The sequence below is a fragment of the Acanthopagrus latus genome, chromosome 9, assembly GCF_904848185.1.
Source record: "Acanthopagrus latus isolate v.2019 chromosome 9, fAcaLat1.1, whole genome shotgun sequence".
NCBI lineage: Eukaryota > Metazoa > Chordata > Actinopteri > Spariformes > Sparidae > Acanthopagrus > Acanthopagrus latus.
In genome coordinates this window covers 19,206,988-19,226,009 of record NC_051047.1, presented here as the reverse complement: position 1 = coordinate 19,226,009, position 19,022 = coordinate 19,206,988, and the positions used below count along the sequence as shown (strand labels likewise).

The window sequence follows — 19,022 nt, the reverse complement described above, 5'->3', positions numbered from 1 at the left end:
CACTCTACTGTAAATTTTTTTATTTATTTATTTATTTATTTTAAGAAAGATGTTCATTTTCACATTTTTTCTTTTTTATGTTTTAAAACAAGTCCCCATCTACTTCACTTGTTATGAACACTTTTGTTGTGAATAAACTTTTTGTGGACCACCTAACTTTCCACTGAACTAGATCTTTTGGGTGAAGTTTTCCTTCATCCCTCTCTTGCACTGCACTGTAGTCAGTATTAATTACATTTTTAATAAAAATACAAAAACAAAATAACGTCCATAGAAAGTTCCTGAATGATGTAAAGATCACGGAGCTGTCATCCGAGCAACTGATGTCCATTTAAAAAAAAAAAAAAAAACTTTTTGTGTGTCCTCAAAACCTCATGTGAAAGATCAAGGTGACAACTTCCCTGACTCCAGCTGCCATATCTACATCCGGTCCGTGCACGGCTGCCTTAATGAACTGCGCGGATGAATAATTAATCGTCAAACTGATTAGTGTCTGCATAACCTCATCAAGGCGCGTGACGTGACAGTCTTTGTCATTAGGTCTGATGCTGCCATTAGTCTCTCAGCGTAAGTGCAATCAGGCCATATGGAGGAGAGGAGAGGAGCACATCCATCATGAGACAGACACACGTTTTTTGGGGGGGGCCATGAAAACTGTGGGAAACACGTCTGGTATGAGAATGCGCCGAGTGAAAGTCTCCACCCGAGTGTGTCCAAGTGCGAGTGATAATGAACAAAGCAGCAGTGTGTTTCCACAGAGTTGTTTCTTTGTCCAAAGCAGACTTGAGCCCCCGCTCTAATCTGGGTTATCTGGCTTGTAATCAGCTTAGACCACTCGCAACTCTCACTGCTTGCAGCAGGGTGGGCACTTTGTCTGGGTCTAGGTCAGTCCTCTCCTCCGTTCTTCCATTCACCCGTCGAAGCGTCTCTGAAGAAGGGAAGTTCACTTTACCGTCCAAAATAAGAGGCCATGGCTGAACATCAGGAGGTGTGTTCACCTGAGGGGACACCTGCTGCAGACACGTACCCCAAAAAGATACTCGAGTACATGGAAGGATTCCTCATCTCGAAGGTAATAACACACTGGGTCACACAAAGAGCTGCACCTTTAGAGTTTTCTCTCTGCATCCTGAGGGTTAGTGTAGATAATCACATTCTTCGGTGGCTGATATTGTCATAGCATCAAACATATTAAAGCCACAAGGACACAGTGTCAGAGGAGCTGAGAAGATTTAGCTGACTAACTACTTATTTAATCAATTGTCAACTTTTTAAATCAATTGTAAAGTGACTCTTTGATCAAAAATGCAACACACTATTTGCTGCTTAATATCTTTGGGTTTTTAGACTGTTGGACACACTGAATGCATTTTGAAGATGCCATCTTGGGCTCTGGTTTGAGGTGATGGGCATCTTTTAGATTCATTGTTTATCGTCCACAGCAGGACTTTCTAATTTTCTTTCCAGAGCGCAAAGTACCAACTGAGCTCAGCACAAATCAGTCAAAAGTATGTGGCTACAGTGAAAGGATTCCTTAATACTGAAATGAAGGTTAAACTTGTGAGTTTGGGGTTTTTATTTTTTATTTTGCATTTGTCGTCATCGACTTTGCCCTCTAAATCAGTGAATCAAATGAAAAGCTCTGATTTAATCATGTTTCAGCACATGTTGTGACTGTTTCCACGGCAAATTTTGTGTAAAAATTTCACAAATCAATTAATTGAGATAAAAAATTATCATTAATTGCAGCCTGAGGAAATTTCTAAACAGTGAACTACACCCATGTGTGCTGGCATCATTTGTGAAAAATGAATCCGGTGTCGGTTCTATTTCTGGCCTCGTCACCAACCACAAGTCAGTTTACAGCACCTTTCATTCACTCGTACAGACAGTGCACATAATTGTCTACAGCACTATAACAGAGTGGGGGAGTGGACGGATGATGATGATGCTTTAATTGAAAGATCAGTGTTGGAATGTGACTAAGTACATTTATTCTATTCTGCATTCTAGTTCAAATTCAAGGTATGTCCACTGTACACCTTTGTACCTCCACTCCACTATATTCTAGAGGCAAATTGTACTTGTTACCCTGATATGTTTGTCTGAAAGCTTTAGTAATGTTTCAGATCACACCTTTCCTGTCAGGCGAAAAGCAACACATCACCAAATGTGGTGATATTGAATGTGAATATTTGAATATTTGATTTTCCTTTGGGTTGAGAAAATTCTCAGACTTCTTAAGCTAAATCATCTCTTTTAAAATCCTCACGCATCACCTGGAAACACAACGCTGAAAACAGGATTCTGTTTCCAATGAAAACTAGACTTTGATTTTTAGAGATATGAACTTAAACTGCTACTATTAAACTATCCAGCAGCAGATAAAGTAGTTAAAATGAGCTCAGTCTTAAACATTTACAGCAGCAAAATGACACAGATGCATTCATGCACCAGTCATATTAATCAAAAAACATCAGATATAATAGTTAAACACTGATACGTACATTTCCTCTGCAGAAAGAGTACTTTCACTTTTACTAATTTTGCAGTTTGAATAATTATTTCAAGTCTTTTTTGCTGCGTCATAACAATGCAGTCCTGATTACTGTGAATATATAGATACATGACTATTGATTCAGTTGATCCGATAGTTCTACAAGTACACAGAACATTTCTACTCTGTTTCCTCTCTCTCTGTCCCAGGTGGTGTTCTCCTCCTGTGAGCTGGGGGTGTTCGATGTATTGCTGGGTGCAGAGCGCCCCCTGTCTGCAGAGGAGATCAGTCAGGCGGTGGGAGCCAGCCTGGACGGCACACAGAGGCTGCTGGCTGCCTGCAGCGGCCTGCAGCTCCTCCACACACACCAGGACGACGGACGAGGTAGACACTCTGGTTTCCCTCTTTACATTATGATGACATGCACATCTCCCCTTGTCTCGGTCCCGTGCGCCTGTCTCTCTCTCTCTCTCACATTCAGGCATAAAAGGTGAAACTTTGTCTGAACACCTGCAGTGAGTCACTCTCAGTCATCTCCTCCTCCTCCTCCACCTCCCCCCTCCACCTGTGCTCAGTGCTTTACAGCAACACAGAGCAGGCCAGCGTCTACCTGACCCGCTCCAGTCCCGTGTCCCTCTACCAGTCCATCCAGTACAGCTCCAGAACCATCTACCTCTGCTGGCACCACCTGACCGACGCTGTCAGGTCAGTTCACTGATGGACACAGTTTCACAGTAGAGAGAGTTCTTGTCACGTTTATGTCCACGGAGCACTGATCATGGAAAGCTGCTACAGATGACAGCACATTTTGGATGTTCTGTTTGTTTGATGCCATCGTCATAACTTCTCCCCTGTTTCCTTAAGATTTGTATCTAATCTGACCATCATTAACAAATGGTACATTTATAATGAATCACCTTTAGTAAATAGTTATTTCACTGTTAACAAACAACGAAATGCTTTATAAACCATTTATTAAGCAACTGCAAAGGTTTAAAACCTCCAGTGTAAATTTTTATTGGCCATTGAAATAATGGTTAAAGATGAAGTATTACAAACATCAGCAGTAGTAAACAATTTCTTCTATAAATAATTAAATTGTGAAATTACTGTATGATATAGTTTAACTTAGTATAAATTGATAATTTATCTCACATATTTAGTGATGGTTAAGTGTTTTAATTTTTATTTTGCAAGGTAAACTTATGTTTCATTTTGCAAACAAGGGTTTAAACTAAAATAACTAACATCCTTGAGTCCTGCACTGAGTGTTGTTGTTGAGGATGAGTTCAGGAGTCTCTCAGCCAGGGGAATAAAGCTGCTCCGTGGTCTGGGGTAAAAATAAGAAAAAATAAAAATTCAGGCTTTCATAAGTGTTTTTATATCACCTTTTACAAAACTCAAAATTGACTACACTGATGCAATTTGATTTTAGCAAACTTTTCTGTTTTGTGACTGTACCTTTAATGTGACTTGAAAGGAACCTTAGATCATTTATTATAAGAACATCCACCAATTGACACAATAAAATGTAAAAATATAACCTAGAGACACTGCAGGAGAGGGTGAACCAAAAGAGCCAGACATGATGAGCAAATAAACAATAACGTGCCTGAAAGTTCCCAAAAAAACATGAACATGCACAAGAAGGATGTTGTCCGGTTAGAACAGCAGCTTCAGAGTAGACAGGTGGGCTTTGAGAGGCTGTGAGAACTGCAGCTTTGATCTGTAGCCCGAGGATGCGGATTCCCGTCCTCTCCTCTGTTTGAACAGCGTCTCAAGATGGATCTTTAGTCTCATTGTAATGTCTGAGGGAGGACCGGCAGCTGTCAGGCGGCGTGACTGGATTCACTGTGGCTGACGAGCGGAGTCCATCACACTGAGAACACATCGAGGAGACAGAAAAAAGATAAAGGCATCTTGATCAAAACAACAATTTTTTTTGTGTGTGGTTGTGAGCAATAGAAACATCTCAATTTCCCTAAACTACACAGACCACGGTTGTGTGATTCATGTCAACACACTTGATCTTATTGATTTCATCTACTTCAACTGGGAGACGGAGCTCAAGCAGATTATGAAGCAGTGAGACGATCAATACCGAGAGCCTCCCTTCATCGGATGAGTCACACACCCTGTACGTCATGTGTGTGTAATTCTGTGTTTTCATTATTCTAGAGAGGGAAGAAACCAGTATGAAAAGGCTTTTGGAGTCAACTCCAAAGACCTGTTTCAAGCTCTCTACAGGTAAGAAGCACACACACACACACACAGATAAAACACACACAAACACACTCCCGCTCATTTACATTCCAGCCCTGTCTCTCCATCTTAAGCCTGTCCGTCACTCTCTTCTCACATCATCCTAAAAAAAAAAAAAAAAAACAGACCTGTGGGATTTATTAGGCAGCAGCAGTGGATGTGTGAGGCAGAGAGGGAGAGATGGAGAGAGAGAGAGAGAGACAGAGAGACAGACAGAGAGAGGATGTGGGCAGTGATGTGAGGAAGCTCGGAGCGCAGAGAGACGGAATATATCTGCCATTGTCCTTGAGGTCTTGTGTGTTTATAGTATCTGGTGCCCGCAGTTTTAACGCTTCGCTGATCTGCTGGTCAGCAGTTTTCAGAGGTCACACGCTGAAAGTTTCACACTTTGTTCTCTAATAGATTTTGATCCGCCGGCCCGAGGCCCCGTGCTTTAAAACAGTGTCAGTCCCGGAGGGATCAGAGGCCATCAAAGCTGAAACACTGTGGAATAACTCGCTAAAGCACTCTCAACCCATGTCCTCATCTGAGCACGGTTTAAAAAGCAGTTGTACTGTGATGGAAGGGGGTCGGTTGCACCAAACAGATGTTAAAATGCACATTTCCAGCAGGATCTGAAACCCGAACAATAAAGTGAAACGTACCAACACACGTGCAGATGTACGACTCGCAGTTTTGCACTGTTCACTGACTTATCTTCAGCTGAGAAAGAACAAAACTGTGAAGGCAGACGTATTTCTTTGCACTGTGAGCTACCAGTGATGGAACGTAACTAAGCACATTTGTTCATGTACTGTACTTCTAGTACAGTTTTGCAGTACTTGTACTTACATTTGAGTATTTCCATTTTCTGATTATAAGGCTTGATTGACAGGACAGATTGAGAGATGACAGGAAACAGGATGAGAGAGAGGGAGAGTGACTCGCGACTACTACTCATAATGCATCAGAGTCACATTTTAAAAAGTTAGCTGTAGTTAGTTATTTTAAGGAAATAAAAAAAATGCATCAAAATAATTGCCAATCAATGTTATAATTGATTAATTAAACAATTAACCACTGCATTTGCAGTTTTTGTTCTGATATCCTGTTGAAACGAAGCGGATCATCTCACAGGAGCTGCCTCATTGAGAGAAGATGAGCGCAGAATGAGAATATTCACACAAAATTCAACGCACCCTTGTGCAGATGAATTTGCAATTCAGCTTTAATTGACTGAAAATGGAAAATACCCGGTGAGAAAAAAAAAAAATTCAGCACCTGCACACAATTGATTTAATGTGGAGGAGCAGTTGTTTGTCCCCGCTGATTTCCCCTGTGAATACTGTGGGTAAATTAGCAAGAGGAAACAACCACTGAAGTCATTCAGCGGCTTCTCAGAGCGCTGGAGAAGGAGCAGGATGCTTCAAAGCCTGGCTGGATGACTCAGACTCCTGTTTACTCACCGCCATTTAACCAGCCATGTACTGCACCTGAATAATTTACAGCCAAGTCCTCCTACCCGAGAAAGCAGAAAAGATTTGGAGGAAAGAAAGGCATGAGAGCGAGGATTTAGAGAGGTTCTGATATTTCAAATATATATATTTATATAAAATAATATATATATGTAATATATATAGACATAGGGAGAATTTGGAATACAACGTTTGAGGTCTTTTACTATCCAGAGAGGACAGATGTGTCTGATGATTTATGTTGTAATATTTTACTTGATGTGGTCCTGCAAAAAATGTAGTCCAGTAACTGAAGAATGGAACATAGTTAATGATATTAAATGTAGTATTTTACAGTATATTTGTTTTTTTTTAGGCAGACCCGTCTTAGAATAATTGTTTAGGTTAACAAGCTTGAAAGTATATAGATCACATCCTGCAACAAACTTGTCTAAGCTTGTATGTTGATATGAAACCTTTGTAAACTGGTGCTGTAAAATGCACCAATCCAAAGTATATAAAGTATAAAAGTATATAAATTCGGCAGTTAGTATGTTATTTTGTACGATTTGCTGGGAAACAATACAAGATGTGCACTGACAAAAGTCATTCAAACTGTGGAAAAGCTAAAACGTCCTTGGCGCGGTGCGACTGTGTAGCAGAGGTTCACGCGCAACCGGCCACTGCATGTAATTGGCGGGAAAAGCAATGCAACGGTGCCTTGTGCAGAAAACTTTGAAACTATGGCGGGACAAATTAGATTGTTGTGGGCCGTCAGAGTCTAGGTAGTTAACAGGAAATACATTGACAACACATTCAAAATAAAACTGTTGGACATGAATACTTCTAATATTTTGTCAGTGTTGTCCATTATCCAGGACAAGCGCACTGCAAACCTGCTCAGGACGCAGTGATCACGTACAGTAAAACGCATAATTGATGTAATGATCTTCACAAAGCCTGTTCCAATGTCCTCTCCCACAGAGGACATGGGAACATGCTTTGTCAGTCTTTTCTTCTATTCTTGCTGATAAGACAGAGAGGATAAAGTAACAAGACAGCAGTAAAATGCACAACAGTGATCACACAGCCATGAGCCATGACTCTGACAGTGGAGCTGCTGGCATGTTGAGGCGGACGAGTCATGTCTGTGCGGAGAAAGGACGGATCATAAACCACCACGACGTTACGATGATGTATTGAGCTAACCTGGCTGAGCATCTTCCCCCTCCCACCACCCCAATATAGAGACAGGATGAGATCGTGCGCATCAGTCGGGGAACAAGAAGCACACGCAGATGTTATCATTAGGGGGCGTTCAATAACTTATGTCCAAAACGTTCTCAAATTAGAGCTGACAGCGCTGCTGTTTGGCCTCACAGTCATTTCATCTTTTCACATCCGATGTAATCAGAGTCTGAGGCCGCGACAATGACTCACTTGCAAAGTCCGACTGGAGGTCAGCGTGACATCTGAAAAGTTTGTTGGCCGAGCGCAAGTTTGGATAAACAGAATTCTAGTGTTACAGCACAGAGGATGCTCGGTGTGTGTGTGTGTGTGTGTGTGTGTGTGTGTGTGTGTGTGTAGCCCCATGGCAGGGCAGAGTGCTGGGTGATGAGGTGGAGATTCCTCAGAGCAGCAGCAGTCACCACAGGCTCTTCTGTTCTGCTGCACCCTGTCTATCGCTCTCTCTCTCACACACACACTCACACACTCTCACATACTGTGTCGCCACGGGGAGCCACTTTGTACACGAGGAGCGGCGCTGTGTGTTTGTGTGTGTGTGTGTTTGTGTGTGTGTGTTTGTTAGTGGACATAAAGCAAGTTGCCTCTTAGGTGACAGCTCACAGGGAATGACAAAGAAAGTTCGTTTTTTTATAAAGACTTTAATAAAAATAATAATAATAAGGCAGTGGTGACTCCTCTCTGTGTGTGCAGGTCTGACGAGGAGATGGTGAAGTTTATGCAGTTAATGAACTCCATTTGGAACATCTGCGGTAAAGACGCAGTCACGGCCTTCGATCTGTCGCCGTTCAAGGTCATCTGTGACCTTGGAGGTAAGTGTGTGTTGGTGTGTGTGTGTGCGCGATTGTGTGTTTATCGAGTCACCGGATCTCATTTCCATAAGGTCGTGGGTTCAGTCATTAACATTTAAAATTGTCGGAGTCATGCGTTAAGAGGAGACAGCTGGCTCAGCCGCACACACATACAGTATTCATACAGTAGGGTGTGTGTTCGTGTGTGTGCACACAATCAACTGCAACCGCCCCGCCCCGCCCCACCCTTCAGGCTCGCTGAGTTAATGACTCTTAGTAAATCAGTCATCTTTCCCAACACACACAACTCAAAGTCACCTCCACCTGGAGTTTCACTGTATTGACATTATACTGCGTCTGTAAAATTTTTTTAAATGTGAGCTGTTAAAATGATGTTTTTTGCTTCAGAGCTGAACAAAGATAACAGTGAACAAACAGGGAACTGGAGCTTTTGGTTTCTTTGAATAAATATTAAATATCAGCCAGAATTTGTGGGTTACCTGCCAGTTCCCAGAATAAATGTTGGTCGTGTAAAGTTCTTCACACCACGGATTTGTTCGTGTTGCAACTTCATGTTTCTGGAGGTTCTGTTTTCCATTTCACCTTGTGACAGCGCTGTGGTTATGGTCTGGTCAGGTTTAGGCACAAAACCACTTGGAAAGCATCATGTTTTGGCTTAAAATACCAGTTTTTATGACGCCACAGACACTTCTGGGAATTTCCCGACTTCTTTTCATAAATGTTCATATTTTGTCTGCACAAATACAGCTGGAAATTGTCCACAGGCCTCCTGAAAATTATCCGCTTGTTTCACATTCAAAAATGTTGAAACGTAGTCTCCACCTGTGGTCAATCTCTTGGCAGCCCTCTTGCCTGGAACTCCACCATCATCCTCTGTGTTTATAACCACCAGATCATCGTCTGGCTTAAAATACCTGTTTTGTCTCAACAAACACGGCTGCATATTGTCCAGAGGTCTGTGAAAATATCCAGGATTGTCCCACAGCTAAATGTTGAAACACGGTCTTGAACTGTGGTCACTGGCTTGACAGCCTTCTTGCCTTTAACGCCACTATTGTAACCTCCATCTGCTGATATGAAGGTCAGGTCACAAATATGTAATGTGAATGTGGTATGATATGTCCTGTTTGTTATACATCACACTGCAAACACTCAAAGTCTTAGTGAGTATAATTTCCTGTCAAAAATATCTCAGTCAAATTAATATAAGACACAGTTATATAGAAAATAACATTTCAGAGACATGAACTTAAGACTTGTTGTTTAGTTTAGTTTCTTCCACTGGCAGAAACATCTTCTATTCATTGTTTTCTTTACATTTTTTTTAAGCTGCATTTTTTGCAGTGTAAAATGCTTAACAGGGCAGCAAACGCACATTTAGCTCGTCTACACTGAAAGCTAAAATCAGTGTTTACAGAGTGTTGGAGGCATCAGAGAGGTTTAACCTGCTCAGTATGCAGCATCCAGCCATCTCTGCTGCAACAGTTTATTTATTTACCCTTCTTCTTGCCCAATAATGACTGTAATATGTGATTTTGTAGTTTGACAACCGAGAGAACGGATAAAATCAGCAGTTTTCCTGTGGTGGCAGCATTTCAATATGCAACTTAATCTGAAAACAGCATTATTGTCATAAATCTGCATTAATGTGTATATGGCCCATGGATTTTTCTCAAGCATACAAGGGTTCTGCCATTAAATAATAGCAGTTCCAGTTGGCTGCAAACTAATTTAGCTTCCATCTGTTGTGACACTCCGAATGTGAAATGTCTAAATGTGAAGCAAGAGGTTGCAGCCTCATCAGTCTTCGGATAAATAAAGGTTAAAAAAAACAAAACAAAGAAAAAACAGCCTTCTTGACTGATCTCCGCTGTGTAAGCTCCTTTAGGCAAATCAGATTTACAGCTTACAGTTTACACACAGAGCAAAGTGCAACAAGGATAAAAAAAAGTGAGGGGAAAAGACTGAACGAACACACCATGAACTGCACGGTGTGAGGGTGTGAAGCGAGGACTTCAGGAAAAAGAACAGAGCAGGATCAAAAGCAGAGGAAGAAATAAGCCAAAAAAAGTGACATGATATGAATAATAATAGAGTAAAAAAAAAAAAAAAAAGCTTTTGTTGTGCTGAAGTTGCCAGGTTCTGTTTCAGTCAGTCTCCTCGCGTCCTTTTAACTGCACTGAGGAGCCGGACGTTGTCTCCGCTCATGAGCCCCTCGATCGATCAGAGGGAGCAGATGATGGATAATAATGTAGCTGTAATGTCCACATGTTAGGTTATACTCAGAGATGGATGATCCAATGTGCAATCAATGTTTCGTAGAGCCCCCCGCTGTGTTCAATCAGGATGGCGGTTAAGATAAAGCCCCTGAACAATGCTCTAATCTCGACTGAATGTCTTTTAGTTTGACGTGGAAATGCGGAAAAGTGCCTAACACATTAAATTACACACGTTTTTCTCTGTTTTAATTATAACTGCAACATTAAGCTCAGTCAGGCTGAGAAACAGCACATTGTTCAAACACTAGTTCCCACTCTTGGCCGCCTCCTGTGTGTGACACCTCGGTCGACCACACAGGGGAGCTGTGAAGCCACTAAAAGCACACACACTCACACACCAACAGCCGCAGACACACATCGAGGACCGGTCCTCCTGTCGGCCCCCTCTCCTCTGTGACTTCCTCAGCGTGAGGTTGTGTGTTCATGTTTATGCATTAAGGTGCTTCACCAGAAATCTGTGTGCGCGCGGACAGCAGGAGTGACTGCACTGTCTCTCACACAGCATCTGTTGTGTCTGCACACACCTGCTGCTCAGGTGCTCTGTCTGTCGCTCTGTCCAGATCAGGGATCAGCCAGCCCGCATTCAGAGTCTTCATCATGTCTCTGACCAAAAAAAAAAAAAAAAAAAGGTGTATTCTATACTGACGGTCTGCTCACCTAGATTTATTTTAATGTGACATTTAACACACAGTTCAGTTCTATGTTTTGTTTAAAAATGCATAATGAACTTAAAGGTTACGGCAACTCTACAGGAATTATATTCATGGTTCTGAAGCAAAATGTTTGTCTTGTTATTTTTATGTAAATAGCCATCTGCTTCATGCTGCTACACGCAAGAAACTCAGTCATGAAACAATATTCGCATCATTTACTTCAGATAAAGCCCTGATACTACAAGTGTGTTCAAACTTTCATCACTTAAGAAGTAAACAAACGTTGGTAAAATGTGCTATGTGTAATGTTAAAGATGCTCTGTGTGGCTATTTGTATCAGCTCACGTGTTTTAATTGCCCATATGTGAGTGGACTGTAACGTGATGTGGAAAATGTGACCTTCATCTTCTTCGTGAAGGACTCCGCTAACAGAGAGCCACAGTAGTAAACGTGAGACCGCTAACGTGAATTAACGACCATCTTCCAGCACAACACCGAAGTTTCACAGAGCCCATTTTATGTAGTGATAGTACAGGATATAAGCAGATATAAATTAGAGACAGTGTAGATAGTAAAGTATATTTGCAACAGTCCCGTCGCTCACCAAAGACCAACCTACGGTTAAAATGTGCATTCCGTCTCTCTCCCATTCCCAGCTTGTAACGCCGGCTCTCTCTGAAAAGTTAAAGTCTCAAGTCTGCGTGGCGATAACCCTGATGATATCTTCTGAGCACTGACAAAAACTCCTCCAGGGCCACAGAGGTACATTATACATCTATTTTCACAGGCTGGAGAATTCTCCTCATTGTAAATAAACTGATCTTGATGTGTAAAATCAGCGGAGTTCTCCCACGGTGGTTCCCTGCCACAGCTGACTTTGGCGGATACAGACGTAGTCAGCAGTATCTAGTTGCTGACACATTACAAATAGAAAGTGTGTGTACACAACCCATTTTCTAATAGATTTTTTCAACCCTGAACATATTTGTGTGAGAATAACACTAATCACTTTTACAGAGCACACAGAAACATCAGCACTTACATCAATGGAGCAAGTAGCCCTGTCAACGCACTTATCTTCCCTATTGTTCCTGTTTGGAGCCATGTTTGTGGTGTTTTTGAATTTTTTTTTATTTACCTCTGCTTACTATCTAAGCATCAGTTTGAGTGTAGCGCGTATTGAATGTAACTGCATCACTAGCTGAATTAAAAACGCTGCAGGAAAAAATTGTATTATTATCATTTTTTTTTATTGTATTTCAGTGTTTTAATTTGAAATTCTGCAGTATTTTGCTAGTATTATGTATTTTAATTGACTTATTTCATAATCCAAAAAATATATATATTTTAACCACCTGTACAACGTCCGCATTCCTGGGCACATGCTGTTTCTCCACACTTGTGGTGTACTTACACAACCCCACACCAAAAGACCTGAACTATCACTTTAATGTTGGCAGTTGATGTTCTTTTCTGAACTGTCTCTCTAGTTGCAAGAAAGCTGTTGACATGCGCCCACAGTGCCACCAACATTTCATTCTGGCGACTGGGCTGCCGTCACACCTCACTTCCTCATCAAACTGGTCCCATGCTCATTATCTAACCCGTTCAAATGCTTGGTTCAGTCACCATAACTGGGAACCTTTTACAACACACATTAGAACCACACAACCTACTCTGCTCGCCAACAAAACTGCTTTTAACAGTATTGTTTGCTCATTTATTCTGTTTAACGTCTGCTCTTGACAGCACAAAAAAAAAATGAGGCCGTGCCCCGATTGATTCGAGATTTAAATAAAGGTTGAATGAAAGTAAAAAGTCTGAAAACCCAACAAAGAGGAGGAAAAACAAAACAGTATCCACACAGCGTATCAATCACGATCTCCCGTCAAAGGATTTCATTAACAAACTAAGGCAGACGGGTTAGCTCGGGGTCTCGTAGCTGCGTGTAGTGTTTGGATTCGCTCCTCCTAGCTGCTCTTTGATTTTTCTCCTCTGCTGACCCCTGTTTGATGTAAGCGCCCGTGTGTGTGTGTGTGTGTGTGTGTGTGTGTGTGTGTGTGTGAAAAAACATAAAGCAAGAATACAGACTGATACTGTAGCAGCAGGTCCTATTAGGAGGAAGGCACTACTGGGTTTGACAGTTTGCCCTGCACACAAACACAAACGCACACACACTCACACGCACGCACACACACAACTATGTCTGGCAGCCTTTGTATGTTTGTCAAAGTGCGATCTTTTGATCCCGTATTCCACCTCACTGCCTCTCCATCAGTCATTCAAACATTCTTCATCTATCTCTTCCTCTCTATCTGTCTCGCACACTTCGCTCTGTGTTTTATATTCAGATTTCTTGATGAAGCGTGAACGCTGATAATAATGCTGCCAAAGCATCAAGTTGAAATATTCATATTTCCACATTAACCCCCCACACACACACACACACCCTGTTTCCACCCTCATGTGTTTGTGTGTGCTCGTATGCTAATTTGATTTCGTTATTTTCCTGTCAGATAATCAGGTCCGACCTGCGCCCATCGATGAGCTGCTGTTCTCTCTGTGAAGACAGCGTTCAGTGCAAGACGTGCAAACTTTAATGCATGCAGGGTCTGAACCTGGCCACTACCCCCTAATGATTAACGTTCAACAGCGAGTAATCAGGTTTTATAAACATCTTTTATCTTGTGACCCAAGAGTTGAACGGTGACAAGAATCCTCTCTAGCTGCTGATCCTGAAGCTCTGCCAGTGACGGACACTTAACAATTCAGCCCAACCCAAACTGTAACAGCTGAAACTGTGAAATGTACCTTACCATACCGGGTTGCTTCGTTATGAGTGGAGCACTGTTTTGTTTATGAATGATAGTATAGTAACCATGCAATCAGGATGTGAGGTCCAAGTCTTAGTGATAAATGACGAGCGTTGCGGTAACCCAACGCGTTGACCCAAAAAAAATCAAAAATGTCACTCTCATGGTGAAGCTAGAGGAGGAGTCCCTGGGCCGCACGGATGTCTGCACCAAATCTTGTGACAATCCCTCTGATAGTTGTCAAGATATTTCAGCCTGGATCAAAGTCATGGAGTGACTGACCAATCAACAGACCTGCGTTGTCCTCCCTGGAGACCTGCAGCTTGTTACGTAAATGAAAAACATGATTTACATGTAAAGGTTCAAGCATGTGAAATCGGTTTGAGCCAGATAACAATCACATTGCGTGTGTGTGTGTTTTCTTTGCCCTCGCCTAGAATAGATTCCTCAGTCGGATTCCTCGACAGTGAGCTCTGTCCAGTTTGTTCTCTCGCTCAGTCACTCTAAATTCAGTTCACTTCAGTCTGCTTTATTGGCATGAATGTTAGATGAACCATATTCCCAAAGCCGCCACATACAGCTGAATACAAATCATGCAAATAAATAATGGGTATATACCTGAAAGCATCTGTTCCACTTGTCTGACTCTGTGTGTGGAGTGTGAGCATGGTGCAACTCCCTTGTTAATGAAGGTTGTGTGCGTTCATTGCGCCGTAACTAAAGGTGCCTCTCTCTGTTTCTCTCTCCAGGCTGCAGTGGAGCATTAGCCAAGCAGTGCACGTCAGCCTACCCAGAATGCACCGTTACGATCTTTGACCTCCCCAAGGTGGTGCGTACGTCGAGGGAACACTTCTTCTCGGAGGGCGACCGGAGGATAGGCTTCCACGAAGGTAATGTCATTAGGGCTGGGTGACATCACTTGACATTTTTAATCATAAACAGACAGTTCAAGTGCAGTTAGAAACACACACACACACACACACACACACACACACACACACCATTTACACCTTGTATTAATAAGCATGCTCCTGCTCTGAAATCTGCCTGCACTGTGATCAGATCTCAATATGCAAATCACACCAGCAGAGATGGTGGGCTTGTCAACAATAGGGGCACGTTGCCATCGCTGCATCAGTGCTACTTAATTTTTCCTTGCCAAAGAAAGGGTCTTCTGCAAGATTTTTCTGGGTATACTTAACTCTAAATACTTTCGGATTGCGGCTGACCTCCGCGTCAAAATCCTTAAGCTTCAGTATTACTATCTTCCCAGCAGGAGCTTTAAAGGGATAGTTTGAGTCTCTTGATGTGGGGTTGTGTGAGGTACACATCCCTAGTCAGGGCATTACCTGCAGTAGATGACCGTGTGTGGAGAGGTGGTGCACTGTGCTGCAAAGTGTTTAAGCTATATTTTTTTTAAAAATTATATTGCTTTTCCTTTGGTAACATATTCACTCAGCTGTCTGTATTCCTGCACATGAGCACAGTTTGGGGAATGTCTTGCTGTTGGTGTCGTTCCACAGTACAATCCTCTGCTTCCCTGTCTTCTTCCTGTCCCGTCTTCCCGTCCATAGTTTCCAGCTTTTGGTTCCTGATTCCTCTCGTTATTCCCGTTTCTTACTTTGCTCTTTTTGGTCAGCCCTTTGTTTAGCTTTTGTGTTTGGCCTTTGTATTTTATGGACTTTTGTTAACAGTTAAGGATTTTTTCCTCATGAAGAATCGGCTTGGAGTGCTTAAAAGGGGAATAGATAAACTCTGAGGGATTCAGAGCTGGACAAACACATTGTTGGTTTTGGTCTTTTAATAAGACTGGTTGACAGTACGAAAGATATAAGACATCGCCTTTAGCCATCAATGAATGCATCCAAGCTGTAAAGATTGCATTACACCTGGCTCTAATCCGATCTTATTAGGATGGTGCAGATTAAGTGTGGCTGATCTGATCTCAGTCTGATAATAATGCCCTCTGTGGGCAATTATACCTGTATTAACCTTTTCTTATCCAGATAATATATTCCATGTTATCACAAGGTGCAAATGGGACCATCATGGTGCATGAAGAGAAACACAAAGACAATGATTACACATCATTTAGAATGGAATAAATGCTCATAAATAAGTCCATTATTGTATAGTCACCTGAAACAAATAATGTTATGTCGTTATGTTTGTGTAATTTTAGAATGAGCACTTTTATATGTACAGAGAGAGCGTTTCCAACATCTTCTTGAAGATTTTTTTTCCAAGTCTGATCTAAAAGTAAAAGCAGAATTGAGACACAGTTGATGCGGTCACTGTTGTGTCTCCTTCTGCTGCTGGGCTGAAAACATTGTGTACAAAACTGTCAATTTATGTCTCGCGCTCTGTGCTGTCGGCTCCCACACATGGAGGGAAAAAGTTCTCAGCCGTCTGTGATCTTGAAAACCTGGAGTAAAAAAAATCAATTCCTGCTGTTCTCGTTGCCGCGAATGGCGACAAACACAACAGGAACCGAAAAGAAAATGAAAAGCACTGATATATAGTTTTCGTTTTTCATCAATGTTATGCAGACCTCTGGGTGGTCATACAGCTATATTGGACAGCATAGTCGTGGAATTGAGTCGAGAACAGGCACACAAACACTCATTTTTATCACAGTTTATAAACAGCAGCAAGTGAAGTTGACCCTGAGCCATGTTGGACAGCAGGCTGAAAATACACTGTTGGGTCAAATCCTTCTGACACAACATGATTACAACAGACATCAGCCCCTTTTAATTAATTATGTTTGAGTATGTAAAACACTTAAAGAATCAGTGTCTCATTACTGGAAGGCTTGTCAACATAATTAATAATTATGTGAAATAATTAAATCAAATATAGCTGCGTCTTAGGGATTCAGTGCATCTGAATTGTGTGTGTGTGTGTGTTTGTGTGTGTGTGTGTGTGTGTGTGTGTTTGTTTAGGGGACTTCTTCAAAGACCCCCTGCCGCAGGCTGACCTCTACATCCTCGCCAGAATCCTCCACGACTGGACAGATGAACGCTGCGTAGAGCTACTTAGTAGAGTCTACAAAGCCTGCAAGCCAGGTCTGTGTGTGTGTGTGCGTGTGTGTGAGCGAGTGAGTGCGTGTGTGTGTGTGTGTGAGTGAGTGCGTGTGTGTCTTTGACTGTGACTGAGATGAGTACTCTTTTTTCTCCTCCCCTGCTTGAAATGAGATGGCAGATTGTATCCCACAATGCAGCTGATCCCAGAAAAGTCTGTCCTTCTGACTTTGATCAAAGACAAACTCGCACACACACACGAAAGCAGCAGACTCTATGAGGAGGCACAAAAACCCTCTCATGTGTCTGTGTGTGTGTGTGTGTGTGTGTCTTAAAACAAGGAAATAATGTAAGTATGAGAGCCTATTCATTTCTGGACAGATAATACAACCTGTACAAAGCTGTGTCACATTAAAGCCTCACAGGACACATTTAGAGCATGTTGACCTGCTGTCACACAGAAAGCACAGGTGTTGGTAATATTATGATATATGTCTCTGTTGCACTCAGTTATGGCAATGCAATGCAACAACTAACAATGGTATTACTTACACCTGTGTTCGTCTTCTATGATATAAGGTATAGAAGAAGCTTTAATTCTTGTCTTCCAATTGCATTCCTTTTTTAATCAAACTAAATGAATCATAAATATGGTTGTTTACTAGTTGGCAACAAGTTGACAACAGTAGATAAACTGCCAGTTACATAGTGCGCATGCTATGTCAGATCATCCGCCAACATGGTCTTAGTGTCCACTCATATGCCGATGACACACAGCTCTATCTCAGCACCAAAACCATCCACCCAGCTCCCTTCATGCCCTTGTCCACTGCCTGCACGCCATAAAACCTGGTTGTCATTCAGTCTTCTCAAACTCATGACGTACACTAAGCATGTGACTGAGGAGGACAAGACGATGAAAGAAATGTGCATTCGCTCACATTTTTTTCTGCCTGTTGTTGTTGTAGTTAAACTTTGTGATACATTGAAATAGAAACCTAGCTTCTGATGGACAGCGTGATTTACCTCCCCACAAAACAAGCAGATTGATTTTGTACATATACCAGCATGTTCAGTTTGGCTAGTTATTGTTTTAATTAAACCACGTTGTTTTGATGATACTGGGTTTATGGGAAACTGAAGAAAGAGAGAGAGAGAGAGAGAGAGAGAGAGAGAAAGAGAAACAAAACTAAGAAAGGAGTAAAACAAACAAACAGAGCTGACCCGTTGGTACATCCTGCAGGAGGCGCTGTGCTGCTGGTGGAGGCGTTGCTCTTCGAGGACGGCTCCGGCCCGCTGACAGTGCAGCTCTACTCCCTGAACATGCTGGTGCAGACGGAGGGCAGGGAGAGGACGGCCGCCCAGTACGCTGCCTTGCTCGCTGCCGCCGGCTTCTCCGACATCCAGCACCGCCTCACTGGGAAGATCTACGACGCTGTGCTGGGACACAAGGAGACCTGAGACCCACTGAAAACTGCCTTTTTGTTTTCACCTCAAGTTTCCTCATATCAAAAAAGTTTCTCACACTGTAAAACATCAGTGATACATAACTACTTTTCATTGAATCTGTATGACATATTCAACTCAATGCCCATTTGTGCAGCTGCTTGATTTTGCATACTGAATATTTTTTATTACTGTCTATCATTTCCTGTAAATTAGCACATTTTGGTATCTTTGAAAACGTACAAATTAAAGTTCTTTGGTATGAACTGTGATTGAGACTTTCTTCATCACTTAATTACTTTGGCTGCTGTTTCATGTTGAACAGGAGTCAGCTTGTAGTACATGGACACGGGCAGTTGCCAGCACCTGGGTTCTTAATCAGTCCAGCTATTCAAACAAAAGAGCAAAAAGTGGCTGAAAGCTGTTTGGAGCTGCAAAGTGCTGTGTTGATTTTACTGGCTCCATCGACACAAGCAACCCTTTCACATCCACCAGGAGTGCTTTCATAAATTATTTTGGACACCGAGCATGCTGCTGTCTGTGAGCCAAGACCTGCATG

At 42.0% G+C, this 19,022-nt stretch overlaps 1 protein-coding gene across 1 annotated transcript; it reads left to right on the top strand.

Annotated features, from left to right (window-relative positions):
- Positions 1 to 546: 546 nt before the first annotated feature.
- Positions 547 to 18,718, top strand: asmt (acetylserotonin O-methyltransferase). Its single transcript, XM_037109900.1, has 8 exons — positions 547 to 1,072; positions 2,707 to 2,881; positions 3,073 to 3,202; positions 4,676 to 4,744; positions 8,131 to 8,249; positions 14,744 to 14,884; positions 16,940 to 17,062; positions 18,261 to 18,718. Exons 1-8 carry the CDS (start codon positions 971 to 973, stop codon positions 18,476 to 18,478), a joined length of 1,077 nt encoding a protein of 358 aa, XP_036965795.1. The 5' UTR covers positions 547 to 970; the 3' UTR covers positions 18,479 to 18,718.
- Positions 18,719 to 19,022: the final 304 nt, after the last annotated feature.

Bases quoted from the DNA above. Each gene is read 5' to 3' on its own strand.
- asmt (XM_037109900.1), top strand. From the start codon at position 971: ATGGCTGAACATCAGGAGGTGTGTTCACCTGAGGGGACACCTGCTGCA. The intron at 1,073-2,706 runs GTAATAACACAC...TCTCTGTCCCAG, and splicing joins AAGGATTCCTCATCTCGAAG to GTGGTGTTCTCCTCCTGTGA. The intron at 14,885-16,939 runs GTAATGTCATTA...GTGTTTGTTTAG, and splicing joins GAGGATAGGCTTCCACGAAG to GGGACTTCTTCAAAGACCCC.